At 29.1% G+C, this 14,585-nt stretch overlaps 2 protein-coding genes across 6 annotated transcripts; one reads left to right on the forward strand and one right to left on the reverse strand.

Moving 5' to 3' along the window:
• Window positions 1-1,340: 1,340 nt before the first annotated feature.
• LOC106648552 lies at window positions 1,341-4,824 on the reverse strand. 5 transcript variants are annotated; one of them, XM_014365504.2, is made up of 4 exons: window positions 4,452-4,480; window positions 4,276-4,383; window positions 3,696-3,935; window positions 1,341-2,313 (listed from the first exon to the last, which is right to left on the reverse strand). In XM_014365504.2, the coding sequence occupies exons 3-4, from the start codon at window positions 3,913-3,915 to the stop codon at window positions 1,385-1,387; spliced, it is 1,149 nt and encodes a 382-aa protein (XP_014220990.1). In that variant the 5' UTR covers window positions 3,916-3,935; window positions 4,276-4,383; window positions 4,452-4,480; the 3' UTR covers window positions 1,341-1,384. The 5 variants fall into 5 exon arrangements, with proteins under 5 accessions (XP_014220990.1, XP_014220989.1, XP_014220992.1 ...); XM_014365503.2 differs by lacking the exons at window positions 4,276-4,383; window positions 4,452-4,480 and adding an exon at window positions 4,659-4,824; XM_014365506.2 differs by lacking the exons at window positions 4,276-4,383; window positions 4,452-4,480 and adding an exon at window positions 4,659-4,824 and having other exon boundaries at window positions 3,696-3,947.
• A 667-nt stretch (window positions 4,825-5,491) lies between these two features.
• On the forward strand, window positions 5,492-13,601 carry LOC106648536 (ATP-dependent zinc metalloprotease YME1 homolog). The gene is made up of 12 exons (XM_014365482.2): window positions 5,492-5,680; window positions 7,735-7,866; window positions 7,941-8,345; window positions 9,097-9,358; window positions 9,939-10,033; window positions 10,420-10,663; window positions 10,990-11,122; window positions 11,630-11,867; window positions 12,132-12,374; window positions 12,904-13,050; window positions 13,113-13,268; window positions 13,332-13,601. Exons 1-12 carry the CDS (start codon window positions 5,654-5,656, stop codon window positions 13,527-13,529), a joined length of 2,280 nt encoding a protein of 759 aa, XP_014220968.1. The 5' UTR covers window positions 5,492-5,653; the 3' UTR covers window positions 13,530-13,601.
• The last annotated feature ends 984 nt before the right edge of the window (window positions 13,602-14,585 follow it).

The raw sequence follows: 14,585 nt of genomic DNA on the forward strand, positions 1-14,585 counted from the left end.
ATAATCCACGTGGACATCAACGCAATTTTTTTCAACTTTATGTATAGCAATAATTGTGATATTAAGGTTGTCATATTGGGTTAGGTCCAAAAAGATTGGAAATATTGTTCGAAATGAAGAAAAGAGGGCACGACAGAACGAGATGCGCCATGATTGTTTGCAGAATTATGAAACTCTGAAGAATTCAAATATTTAAGGCGATGCCGAAGTCTCTTTTTTTACCGACAGAGCACCAAAAATTGAAATTATTTTATCTTTTTAGTATTCTGAATTTCGAAAAACAAATCCATGGTGCCCTCCGTTTTATTTTTCTGAATGTGCAAATTTCAACACTTTTCATAAAGTGGTTTCCCAGGAAAATGGGATCCAAAATTTCAACATTTATCATTGAATAGAATATTTTGATTTAATTTTTCTGGGAAACCACTCGATGAAAAGAGTTGAAATTTGCACCAGTTATAAAACTTTAAAATCAATGCTCAGCCTTGAAACTTTTTCTTTCATTGAAGTATATTACAAAAAATGCAAATCTTCTTGCTTAAATTAATTTTGACAATTTAAAAAAGTTAAGTTGATATTTTCAACTAATCTGTAAAACTGCAAAAGTTCCACTGGTTTTTGATTAATTATTTTCTAAAGAAAATTTCTATAACACTTTTTCATGAAGTTACTTATCGAGAATAAGTTATTTTATTACTGAAGTTATTTTAATATATTACAGCTTTGTAGTACTTGCTTTCACACAATTAAAATCATTCATTCGACCTGGGAGGTAGTTGTATTTAGCTTGACTTGCAAAAACTTGTTTGGAGTTGATTAATAATCTGCAATCAAAAGCTTTTTTGTTAGACACAACCCTGTTTAAAAAAAATCGCTGCATTTCCAGTTGAAAAATCGAGTAGGATTGGACTGGAAATCGAGCTGGATTTGACTGGAAATCTAGCTCAATTTTTGACTGGAAATCCAGCTCGATTTTTAAAAATCGAGCTAGATTTCAGGCCGAAATTCGAACTAGATTTCAGATCGTGATCGAGCTGGATTTCCAATAAAAAATCGAGCTAGATTTCCAGTCAAATCCTGCTCAATTTTCCAACTGGAAATCCAGCGATTTTTTTTAAACAAGGAAGCAAATAAGTAATCTCTTGTGCTTTACTAAGCTTCTTTATTTTCATCTTGATCATGGAAGCGGATACCGTTATGATCATGTCCCCAGTCCAAATTACTTGAAATACCGAACTGTCAGGTGAATGATTCAATCTCATTGCTTAGCATGAATAATTAAGCAGGGTGTAATCTTTCTGGGTTATAAATCTAGTAAGTTTTAGAGAAAAACACTCAAATTATATTTAGAACCATTTTTATTAAATGAATATTTAAACATTTATTACATAATCTCTAAAAGCTTAGAAGGAAAAAGACCTATTGTACAATTTTTAACATGAGCAACTAAAAATATTGAGCAACACGTATAACAAAGCTTTTGTACATGATTATCACATGTCAAATTGATTTGCCCTGATTCAATTATTTTACTATTTTTATTAAAATTTAATATTACTTGTTTTGAAATGTCACAAAGTTTCATTGCTCCGAATAAAACATTGTCACGTGGTTGGACATTTGATAGATATTGAGTTAAAAATTTAGCAACCTGTGTAGCACTACCGTTGCTTAAATTATCTAATTGAATTTTTCTGAAACAAAATGAACAAAAACTATCTATCCAACGATTGGGAGATATTGATAATTTATCGCTAATATTTGATACAACAGCACACTTGAAACTCGAATGTAAATGTAATGTGTCAAGAAATTCTTTTGTCATATCCATAAGACTCTTCCGTAAATACAAATTACTATTTTTACAATTGTCCTTTGTAATTAACACGTTCTTTTCCTCTATTGTCATAACATGAAGAGGTGAGTAGACTTTTATAGAAGAATTCTTAAGTTTTCTTTGCTTTGGTAACATATTTGCAATACCTATTCCAAGAACTGTATTATTTATTATCTGGGTTGATGTATCTTCCAATAAATTATCTAACAAAATTATTTTGCAGTTGAGTTTACGTGCAACGTGAAACATAATTTTTGTCTTTAACTTTGACATTAACGTTTGGTTTTCAGTCAAATTTGTAAGTTCCTGCTTTGGATTTTTAAAGTGATCCAATTCACTCACATTCTCAGGCGAATCCAAATCGGTTATATGACGAACGAAAATCTCGTTATTCATTAATAATGCCAGAACTGAAGCGAAATATGAATGGAAACCATTTTTCTGCAGTTTCTTGATCAGCTGGAATTTATTGTCAACTGAAAAATATTTTTAAATATAAATAAATCATGTTAAGAAATCAAAGGAGCATTACACCAGTTTTGGCCAAGAATTTACATTTTTTTACTGATTATTTTATGAAATGTTTGCTATCATTTCTCAAAGATTTTGAGTTCAACAATCATTTTTACCATGTTTAAAATGACCTCTTTGTAAAAGTTCTCATAAATTGTATTTAGAGCTATCACACTATTTTTAACTAATATCCTACATCTTTTTTGATTTTTTGATAGGTAATTAAAATATAAAAAAAAGAGTTAATTATTCATTGTAGTTTAACTTTCAAACAAAAATAATAATAATAAAAAACTTGGTGTAATAATCCTCTTAAATAAGTATAAATTCATCTACTAACATGTAAACTAACATATTTCTTTGAAAAAAGACAAAGCTTTTTATTATATTTTAATGCGTTCCCAAAACTTCATAGCCCATAATTTGTTTCACCTAAATAGTATATAGCACAGTCCAAATAATAATCTATGGAAGTGGAAACTTCATTAGATTTTTGCACAGGTTGTAAATTTTAGAAAATAAACAAAAGAAAGAATAAATAAACAAAAGAAAAAATTGCCTACTCAAGGAGTCTCAGAGCAATTGACCACAAAAAGCAAAATAATAGTAAGACGTTAGAATAATTACAATTTCTATGAGCCTGATCAACAAAGGATTGATGAATGAATCCTGGGCCATAGATGCACCAATGTATAAACAACAACATTTTCTATATCAGAAGAAAGCATGGAAAGTTAGCTATTATCTCACTTAACTCATTACTACACACAATGTTTGCTTTGGGTAAGATTTATATTGAACTAATAGTGAATCATACTTTTCAGCAGTAGAAAATGCCAAATGCATCTTTTTGCACTGACTCAACTTATAGAAGAAAGAGAAGAAGTCAATCATCTCTTTCCAGAAACCCCATGGTCAGAGCCTCATCTGACGATTTTGATAATTAGAGGACTGAGATGAGCCCATGGTAGGGGGTCAATAAGCTGTTTAGCCTCAACAATGCTTTTAGTGTCAAGAATCATCCGCATGACTGGCTGAGTCTGTTATAAAGCACGAATTTTATAATGAATCATATATAATAACTATTTTGAATGGACTTTTCATGATGGGAAATAAAGCTGTTAGTTCAGAGCAAATACTTAAATTGAATATCAATTTTGTATGGTATATTAAGATTTTGTTATATATTTAAAATATTAATTTTGTAACTAAGTTTTAATTGGCAATATTTTTGCAATACTTTGTGTGTTTTCTAAATTATAACAGTAATTTCACAATCCAATTATATTTTTTAACTCTTTTCAAAGAAAAAGACACATAAAACTTATTTAATAATTGTACTTACCGTTATATAGCAAACAAAAAACTTGATGTTCGGATAAATGAGGAGATTGATGATAGACATTTTGCATCAAATCAATCAAATATTCAAATGCTCCATTTTCTTGATTTTGGACTATAAGAATATTTTGATGTAAGCAACAGGCATTCTCTCTAAAAAAAAACCTCATTTTTTCCAGATGTTTTAATTTGGTGCAATTTATACATGTTGTATCTTCGTCCATTGTGATCAATTTCTATTTAACTGAAAGAATAACTACTATTAACTAAATTAATTATTTTATTCAATAGAATAGAATAGTTTACAATAAAAAGTGAATTCTAGGCTGTTAAATTTGTGAGTTTTGTTCTACTGCAAAAAAATAAGTTGCTAAAAGTTCTTCAGAGTTTTTCTTTTATAATATTTTTTTTTTACAACCATGTAATTTTTATTACTTAACTATTAATATTATGGTGTACAGAACAAATACAGTTAAGTTTACTTTGGATGGTAAAGCCAATTTTGAAATCTAATTTTTAATATCTGAAACTTTAACTTAATAACAATATTTTCCTAAAGGCTATATTTAAAACAAAGAAGCTACCTTTATTTTAATGTTTAGTTCAGCACTATACAGTCTTTTGCACAAATATTCAGTAGAAGTTTCAGAAATCACAATTGAAAATTTGATTTTGATGCTGGATTTATCGTCCTTTAAAATAAAAAATTACGTAATGTCGGTGTCTATGTAAAAAATTATGTGAATATCAAAAAACCAACCAAAATATCCATGTATTTGTGTAACTGTCTTAAATATTCATTATTATCAATCAATAAAACCTGATGTAATATCTATAGGACCATAATAAAAATTTAATGCTTTGAATTAAAATTTGGTTTGTATGTATTCAACTTTGTATTGGTTTGTAATGTAAATAATTTTTTATAATACCAAAAAAACTGATAACAATGTAAAGAAAATCTTACCAGTATTTGATGAATCTCCAGTTGTGAGATAATATAGACTCTTAGATTGTTCTTAAAAAATTTCAAGATCGTTAATGACACTTATGAGAGTATTATTAATAATACTGTAATAACAATAAACTACAAAAATGTATCACTGTACACTTGCGACAGGTTAGTTGACAGAACTACTATGCATGCGACTGACAGCTCGTGCTCTAGAACTACTGCTACATTCTGTAAGTAAAGGCTAGTTCACGAAAACAGAAATAAGTACTGAGCAACTTAGGAATGCGGTTTGAAACCATTGATTCGTTCCTTTCGACTACACCTCATACAATCAAAATAAGTCAAGTGAAACAAAAATTAATATCCAGAATGATGAGACATATTTTGCTCATTCTAAAAATATAAATGAAAATATAACATTTTGTAGGAATAGGCGATTCCACACAATTCCTAAGAATGAATCGATTTTTGACTCTCCATTCCGTTTTCTTTTAATTTTGGGGTTTTAAAAATCCAATTAATTTGCTTAAATAATCAACTAATTCACAGCTAGTTTATGTAACGTAATTGCTAATTTTATTTGCTCTAACGACGACGTAGCTCGCTATTGCAAACTGACACTCGTGCCCAATAGGCAAATTTCTGTCTCAGTTACATAATGTACTATTATGTTTTTAAAATATTTTTTGAAATGAAAAACGTGACGTTTGGGCATTAAAAAAGCAAATAATTTTTAATATGATTTACCTTCTGAAATTTTTAAAGCAGGCATTAAACATCGTAGTTTCTTTTTTATTTTCATGATTTGACCTTAATAATAGAACTGCATATTGTCGACTGTCGCAATGACTTCAAACACTTGCGTAAGATCCCTAATGTTATTATCTGACAGTTTGAAAACTTTTTATGATGATATGAATAAAAAAGTGTCTTTAGTATTTCAGTAGTTGCCATCCAACGTAGTGTCCGAACAATCAAATTATCTTATCAATTTATTACTCCACAAAATGATTTCAATGCAAACATACAACCAGGTATGAAATAAACAAACATTGGTATACTTGACATGATAATCATTGATGAACTTCATGCAATTCTTACATGAAGAAAAGAGTAGTCTATAAACTTTACTGATACTAAAGAAAACGAAATAAATCTCATTGAAGGAAACAATAACAAATTGATTTTATTTTTCATAATTTGTGATAATCAATTTAATAGATCTGATAAAATGATAAATGATTTGTTACTAGGATATCTAAGTTTTTCTTTACAAAAAAACTTGACTTTTCCTTTTGAATTTTTCATTTTTGGTGTTTTTATATTATTTTCTTATGATCTTTTAATCATAAAAATGTTATTGACCCTTCAAAACTTTATTTATAAACTAACTTTTAATGGAAGTTAAACTTGAATTGAACAATATTATTAAAACGTTCATACTTTGTAGCTACCATATTGGATCTACAGAAAAATGAAATTGATTTACATATAGTTCAATCATTTTACTCTACAAGCAATTTTTGACTACACATAATTTTTCTATAAGAACAAAATCAGTAAATCATGAAAATATTTAAATGTTGAATATGAAATGTTGAATATATGTAAGAAACATATCAATGATAAATATAATAAGCTTCAATTTTATTTATATTTATGATGATATGCAGTAAAACTGACTGTGTGAACAACTTGGTTAAGTGTTAAAACATATGAACTCAAGTTAATTTTTTTGTCTGTACTTGAATATTCTTAAAAATATTTCTATTTATTTTTGAATATAATTTTTGGGCTTGAATGTTATTTTTGTTTTTATTTATACATTGTTTTAATGCAGATGCTACATTAAATATTAACTTGAGTACTATGTTTATTATCCATATCACTTTTAGTATATGGCAGCGTTCCTTTCTTGGTACCTCAAACTATAAACCATAAAAATAAAGAACTCATGAATTTTATCGATAGCCGTTTTTTCATTTTATTGTACTTTATTTTTATAATATATGTAGTCATGGAAGAAATGATAAAAAGGATTTTTTTATATATATTTTTTAAATAATGTGTATTACATAACTTAAAAATGATTAAACTTTGATCAATTGAATGTGATGAATAACATTTCAAAATAAATCAGTTGATAGCTCAATTTTATAGTGACACCAAAGATCTGAAATTCCAAGTATAAATTGAGATATCAGTCTATCCACTTTGACATTTGTAATTTTAAGATTAAAAATACCCTTAGAATTCTTAATACACAAATATTGTATTTTATTGATTAATTCTTGATTTATGATGCCTTTACTATATAAATTAACTTACTATGTGTTCATTGAACTGTTGTTATTTTCAAATTGGTTATAGCCTATTTTATTCTGCTTCATTCACAGTCCTAAGTCATTTACATTGATCTTTTAACTTTGTTACACTTTTTCAAAAATATGTTGTGAGTGGGAGACTCGATATTTTAACCCATCGTATTTGATTTTTGTTAAACGCTTTTCCGCCCAAATTTACCGATTTTTGTGTAGAAGTTGTAGATTGTTAGTTTTAGAAAAATGTTATAAATGCAAGTTTCGACGTAAAATTTAATTCATTTCAGAATCCAGGCTTAAAATTACGATTAGATGCGAAAAAAAGTTGTGGCAGATTAAATAGTAAAAAATTGTGCAAAAAATCGATTTTGGTATCTTTTGGCTTGTTATTATAATACGTATCTACCAAATTGAATATAATGCGTGGATTTCCACGTGTATTCCGTATGAATTCTGCTTAAATAATTTTTGTAAAAATCTGCGTAGATTTTTCAGTTATTTCTTCGAACGTATTAATTATAAAATTTGAAACGTCCTTCTTTCCGGAAGATCAGTCGATAAATAGCAACTTATACTCCTTTGATAGCTGCTTTTTAGGACCAGTTTTTGAAGTGAAACTTCTTTACGCGCGTTGGTTGTTTTTTTTAACTTGCTGCTTCTATAATAAAAAGAATTTGAAAATTAACGCTAATTTTATAAAACATATTTGAAAAGTATATTAAAATATTTGCAATGAATTAAATATAGACTGTTAACTATTTTTTAAGGTCTTGTATCATCTTAATCAAATAACTACTGTAATTTCGCCAAAATCAACTTCAGTTCAAACCACAAAATTTTGGAACTGGAATATTCATATCATCGATGATGCAATTCCATACGATCGAACCTTAACAGAAGTAAGTTTTTACGCAATACATTAATAAAAAATATTTTCTATTAATAAACGATGTTTTATTGATGAACAAAACAGAGCGTGAAAAAATTCAAGAATCGAAACAATAAAGCCACATCTTCGGAATCTGTACTTAGAGATAATCGAACTGGAGACAAATTAGATGTTTTGCAATCTCTTCTTTTATATGACAGTTCTAAAATAAAAAAAAATAATGTTCTTGGCGTCAAAATCCATTATCACCATAACCCTGAGATCAATAGCAATAAACTATTCAATGCGTGCCGTCAAAAGTTTACATCCAGAAATATTTTATATAATACTGCAATTATAAATAACGAACAGATTACATCATGTAAGCCATCGCCAACAAATGTACAAATGCGATTTTTCAAAACCGAGCGTACAGTTAATTCAGAAGATATCCGAAATCCGTCAATTCTAAAAAGAATTAAAAGTTGGTTCGGATCAGATGTTTCAAAGGTAAATATATCAATTGATTCATGCTATAATTTATAAGCTCATTTTATAAAAGAGATAGCAAAGCCAACCCAAAAATAAAATTATCAATTTAGTTATCTGAAATGTTTGATGTTTTATAGAAAAATATTGAAGTTTCGAAAAATTGGTTTAGAAATTTATATTTGTGCTGGCTTCACCATCCCTTTGAAGTGGCACGTTTCATGTAATACATAAAAAATTATTAAGGTAGTGAAAGTTATTTTCAAAATTACAATTGTCACTACTAAATTAGCTTAGCTGTGGAGAGGCAACTTTTCATCATTCGTGTTACGATTCTTCGAAGTACTCACGATCCCTTACATAAACCGGGCTGCTTTTTTCAATTTAGTCGAAAGATAATATTCCCCCCCCCCCCCCCCCCCCNCCCCCCCCCCCCACACGAATTATGAGACATCAATTCGACGCGCTCTAGCAACACGATGTTGCTCCAGAGTGAACTGTACGGAATTTTAGCCAATTTTAATCGGTAGTCTTCCTGGAAAAGTGGATTGAATTTTTTGATATAATTGATTTTTCCGTGTCTCGGATCTTAACTTGTTGCTCTACATTTTTTTACTACTCACGTTCTTTTCGTTCTTTTCGCCTTCGATTTTTACTATGAACCCCTTGTTTTGCCGGAAAAACACACTTGCTTTCACACCCGCTACAAAAAGTACTATTATTGAAAGTGTAAAATAGCTCAAATTGAATATTTTTTGTCCTAATATTTTAGGAAAGTCAATTTCGAAAATTACTCGGAGAAGAACTGACGTTTGCTGCTTTGGAAAAAAGCAATAAACAAATCGAAAAATCAAAAAATATTGGAAATAAATATATTAAAGTCGATGAACTTCAAAATATTAAAGCAGCGTTCGTTGAAGGGTACCTAACGGGACAGGAGCAAAAAGTGCATGGTCGGGCATTCAAAATTTTAAGATTTGCTCAACACTTTGTCATGACTTTGGTTGGTGTGGTCATACTAATAACAGTCTTCGGTACGTAATTTAGAAGTTCGTTACTTATTAATTAAATAATTACTTACTAATTTAATATATCTGACTATGATATATTATATGATATATTATATCATAGTCAGATAGATAAATATGAAAATGAAATTAGGGCACGAGCCCCTCCCCCCACGACTTATGGCACTGTTGTATGGATCATACATCTCAAACTCAAAATTTTTTTATTGCATATCTGATTAGGATTTTTTCTTCTCTTTCCATTCTGTTTTTATAATTACTCAATTTGGACTTTTCTCAGAGATGCAGCTCTTTAAATTTTTTTCGTATATTTACGTGATAAATTTTTTCTTCTTTTGCGTTTCCTGACAAATTATATATTCCACCAATCTTACTATGCGGGAACGTAAAATGCGACTTGCATCTTGGAAAAGGGGTCATAAATGTGAACTTAACACGGTGCTATAACATTGTGAATGATACCCGAACCATGAAGAATATTTTTGGCACAGTTATGAACTAAAATATTAACTATAAATATTATAATATAAATTTGTGAATAACAAACAATTATATCTTGAAATAATACGATTATATATATTTTCAGCTACAACAGGTGGTACAATGTTCAAAATACAGTTGGGTAATAAAATACAAGTAGATCCAGAGGAGATTCATGTAACATTCGATGATGTCAAGGGAGTAAGTCCAAGTAAACATCAACATTAATTAGAAATATTAGGGTACTTGCAATATCTATATTATCGGTTAAAAAAAACTTGCATACGTGATAGAACTTTCGGCAAATATTTTGAGTTTTAAATTAAAATATTTACGAATTTTATTTTAACATATGATTGTTAAAATAGGTGTAATTCGTTTCTTTATTTAAGTCTCAGCGTTCCCTGACACATGATTCAATAAAATGTATGCAAGTTGCATTTTTTTGAATGCAGAATAATTACATTATTTCCTTTTATTAATATTTATAAAAAATATGTATGTGCTCATTAAAAAACTTTCTACAATAGTGTTATTTGCTAATAGAATGTTTACACCAGATGTAATTTTGTTACACATCATTTTAGGTTGAAGAAGCAAAATCTGAACTAATGGATGTAGTTGAGTTTTTGAAAAATCCAGAAAAATTTTCTGCTCTTGGTGGAAAATTACCAAAAGGAGTACTTTTAGTTGGCCCTCCTGGAACTGGTAAAACATTATTAGCTCGCGCAGTAGCTGGGGAAGCTGGTGTTCCATTTTTTCATGCCGCAGGTCCTGAATTCGATGAAGTATTAGTCGGCCAAGGAGCAAGACGTGTTCGAGATTTATTCAGTAAGTTCATAATATATTAAGTGATTAATATTATAGATATGTAGGAAAAAATTTTTAAATATATTTTATGAGGTTTTAAAATGTATTTAATACCTTAATTATTAAGGTAAATTGTCACTTAAAAACATATTTAACGGTTCTCCTCTTAATGTGGAGAAAAAATGTTTGAAGTTTAGTCTTTTTAACTACTCTTCATAAATAACAGACTGTTTCAGAAAATAAAGTATCCATTGATAAATATCCATTGATTTTTCGACCATTTAAACCATAACTAATATAATACTAATTGAATACTATAACATTTTCTCATTTATTTTCATTTTCAGGAGCAGCAAAAGAAAGATCTCCTTGTGTGATATTTATTGATGAAATCGATTCTGTTGGTGCCAAACGAACTAACTCGGCTTTACATCCTTACGCCAACCAGACAATAAATCAACTTCTTTCGGAAATGGATGGGTAATAACAAATATTAACTGAAATAACTATAAAATTAAAAAAAATAACTATAATAAATAACTATAATCATTTTATTAACAAACGAGACCAAAAAATGTATATTTGCATAATTTTTTTTTTTTAATCAATTTTCGAAAAACGATTTTGTAAAGCATGAATAACTTTACCATATTTTATCGACTGGTGTTTTCGCGCCCCAAAAAAATTTTTGTTCACTCTTAATTCAATCTAATAACAGATATTCTAATTCTGAAAAGTTTCTGAAAGAAAAATTCCTAGATCAAAATGCTACTTATATAATACGATTCTTATTCGCGCCTTCATTTACTTAGCCAATATTTCTATAAGTATGAATATTTCTGTATTGAATGCAATAGCTTAGAAACTTAATTAGTGTGTCGAAAATTGATAATAAAATATACATCTATATTACTAAATTATGATGAATTAAAAATATACGAAAGTCGATATGAGGAACATAACTTGATATAACGAAAATTCTCATAGATTTCATCAAAATGAAGGTGTCATTGTTCTGGGGGCAACCAATCGACGTCAAGATCTCGATAAAGCTTTATTAAGACCAGGACGTTTTGATTCTGAAATAGTAGTGGACGCACCAGATTTTATTGGACGTAGAGAAATACTAGAACTTTATTTATCAAGAATTTTAACGCGTAACATTGATGCAGACTTATTAGCTAAATGTACGATAGGATTTACTGGAGCTGATATAGAAAATATGGTAAGTTCTTGATTTCTGCTTGGAATATTTAAAAAAAATGTGCTCTTTATTTCGTAAAAAGTTAATTCATGCAACGGGCATGGATGCTTTCTCTGCAGTACGATGGGTTACAGCATGAGCCGTGAACGAAGTTAATTTACGTTGGGGTGTCACATAAAGGCATTTTGCACCTTTTATGACATAAATGAATTTTTTTCCTACTCCAAATTCAATAAGAATGTCAAAAATATTAATTTACGAAAGAAATAATTTTATCCATTGTAGATCAATCAAGCTGCTCTAAGAGCTGCCATTGAAGGAGCTGAATACGTCACAATGGAATACTTGGAGCGGGCAAGAGATAAAATAATTATGGGACCTGAAGGTAAAAAAAAGTTATTAGATGCTGAAGAAAATCGCATTACAGCGTATCATGAAAGTGGACACGCGTTAGTTGCTTACTATACGAAAGACGCTATGCCTTTACACAAAGTTACAATCATACCAAGAGGAAGATCAATGGGACATGTAAGGAAATGTTTTTTTATTTATAGTAAATAAACATTAAAATAACAGTATACATTATTGTTAAGACTCGGAACGTCAACGTGTTCGAAAATTGTTTTCCGAACCCTATACCTAACATATATCTGTATAAATTTCGGGGCTGAAAAAAGTATTCGTACCTACTCTATTGATCCAAATGGTTCTAGGAGCTATTAAAAAACAATTCTGATTATCTTATCATACCGATACAGTAAATACTATGTTCATGTAAGAATGTGTTTTACTGATAATTGCATTAAAAAAGCAATATTATATATCCTCAAATTATCTGTGGGCTTCATTGGATAAAAAATGGTCCTTTTGGGGTTCCGAACTTTTTTCCCCCAATATATGAAATAAAATGATGCTAATTTTTCCCCTGATTTTATTTCTTAAACTCCCGGACAATCACCCCTTGTAATTTTTGAACATCATTATTATTGCTTGTCATCATAGTTATATTTAACTTCTTTAATACTTTTTTATTTCTACATCGTTTCTATGTTTACAGACATCATATATGCCCATCAAAGATACGCATTATAGAACTAAAGCGCAATTACTTGCTACAATGGACTCATGCATGGGTGGTCGTGCTGCAGAAGAACTTATATTCGGACAAGATAAAGTGACAACAGGAGCTTCCAGTGATTTTTCGGTGAGATACAAGTTTTCAATTATGCATAAATTTGATACTCACGCCATTTGGTTTTTTCATAGAATGCGACCGATATTGCTGAAACAATGGTAAAAATGTATGGTATGTCAGAAAAAGTTGGATTCAGAGTACACAAAGAATCTGAAATGGATGGACGAATGGCTTATAGCGGGCTTACAAAAGAAACTATTGATAATGAAGTGAAGCGTCTCTTACAAGTAAGTTTACGAATCAAAGAGTTTTTTACCAAAAAATTATGGACATTTTTTTTTTTTTTTCAGGAATCTTATGAAAGAGCTAAAAACATTTTGAGAGTTCATAGTAAAGAGCATAAATTATTAGCAGAAGCCTTGTTAAAATACGAGACTTTAGATGCAGATGATGTTAAGGCTCTTATTAGCGGAAAAAAATTACATTTTGAATCGAATTCTCATGTGGGACAAAAACTTGTAGATGCATCAAGCAAAGTTATATTATAGACCAATATAAAATTTTTGTGAAACTCATTTATTAAATTTTGTTTTACAATAATACAAATTATTTAACACATATTAAGAAAACTATTCAATTTTATTCATTACCTTTAACTATATAAATAGAATTCTTTTAAAAACTGAATTTTCGGTTGTTCTTCATTGTGTGCCAATAAGTCTTGTTCTCTGGGAATTTGGCACTGTCGCAATTCCGAAAATCACTCTCCAAAATGACTGGCAAATGGAGGAAGGATCATCTCCACAATAATAGTTGAATAAGTTGACGATTGTTCACAGCCAAAATAACAATTTTAAAATATAATAGAACATAAAGTCCTAACGCTACAATACCAATCGATCCGAATCCAAAGGATTTTAATTTTAGACACTAAAAAATCAACTGGTCTTAAAGACCTCTTGAAAAAACCGAAAAGAATTGAAAATAAAGAAACAAATGAATCGAGATAATTTAGCGAATTCTTAAATTTTAAGGAATTCCCGTACTTTAAAACATCGTACGGTATGAAAACCTATAAGGGATTATTGACGATTGGGAAGAATCCTGGAGCGATTTTTCCAACGAAAAGAACTCAACGACAACACTTTGATAAACTTAAAAATAAATTAACAATCGTTACTTTCCACAATATATTTATGAAGCACAATATATTCTGAGCGAATGAACTAATTTTGGTGCAAAAATAAGACGTTTTTGATATTTTACAGCATTAACCCTTTTATATCATTTTATATTGACCTGTTTGTGATATTTCAGTTTGAGTGCGGATTTTTAATTTGTTTTTGTTAAGAGAGCCGTTAACAAATTAATTGAAGCGTGAAATGTTTCATTGATGACGATTCAAATTTTCGCGGATAAGATTCAATTGTAATTGCTGCTCTTGTATAAGCTAATTCTTACGTTGTTAAGATTTAAATTCATTTCAATTATTTGTTAACAAATTTTTTTTTTATTAACATTGCAACAGCTTCTTTTTAAGAAGTTAGGATTGTTTTTAATGCAAAAAATGATATGCTTTATGAATGATAGGAATATTTTTTAAA

The sequence above is a fragment of the Trichogramma pretiosum genome, unplaced genomic scaffold (genome assembly GCF_000599845.2).
Source record: "Trichogramma pretiosum strain Unisexual culture from Peru unplaced genomic scaffold, Tpre_2.0 scaffold69, whole genome shotgun sequence".
NCBI classification, from domain to species: Eukaryota; Metazoa; Arthropoda; class Insecta; order Hymenoptera; family Trichogrammatidae; genus Trichogramma; species Trichogramma pretiosum.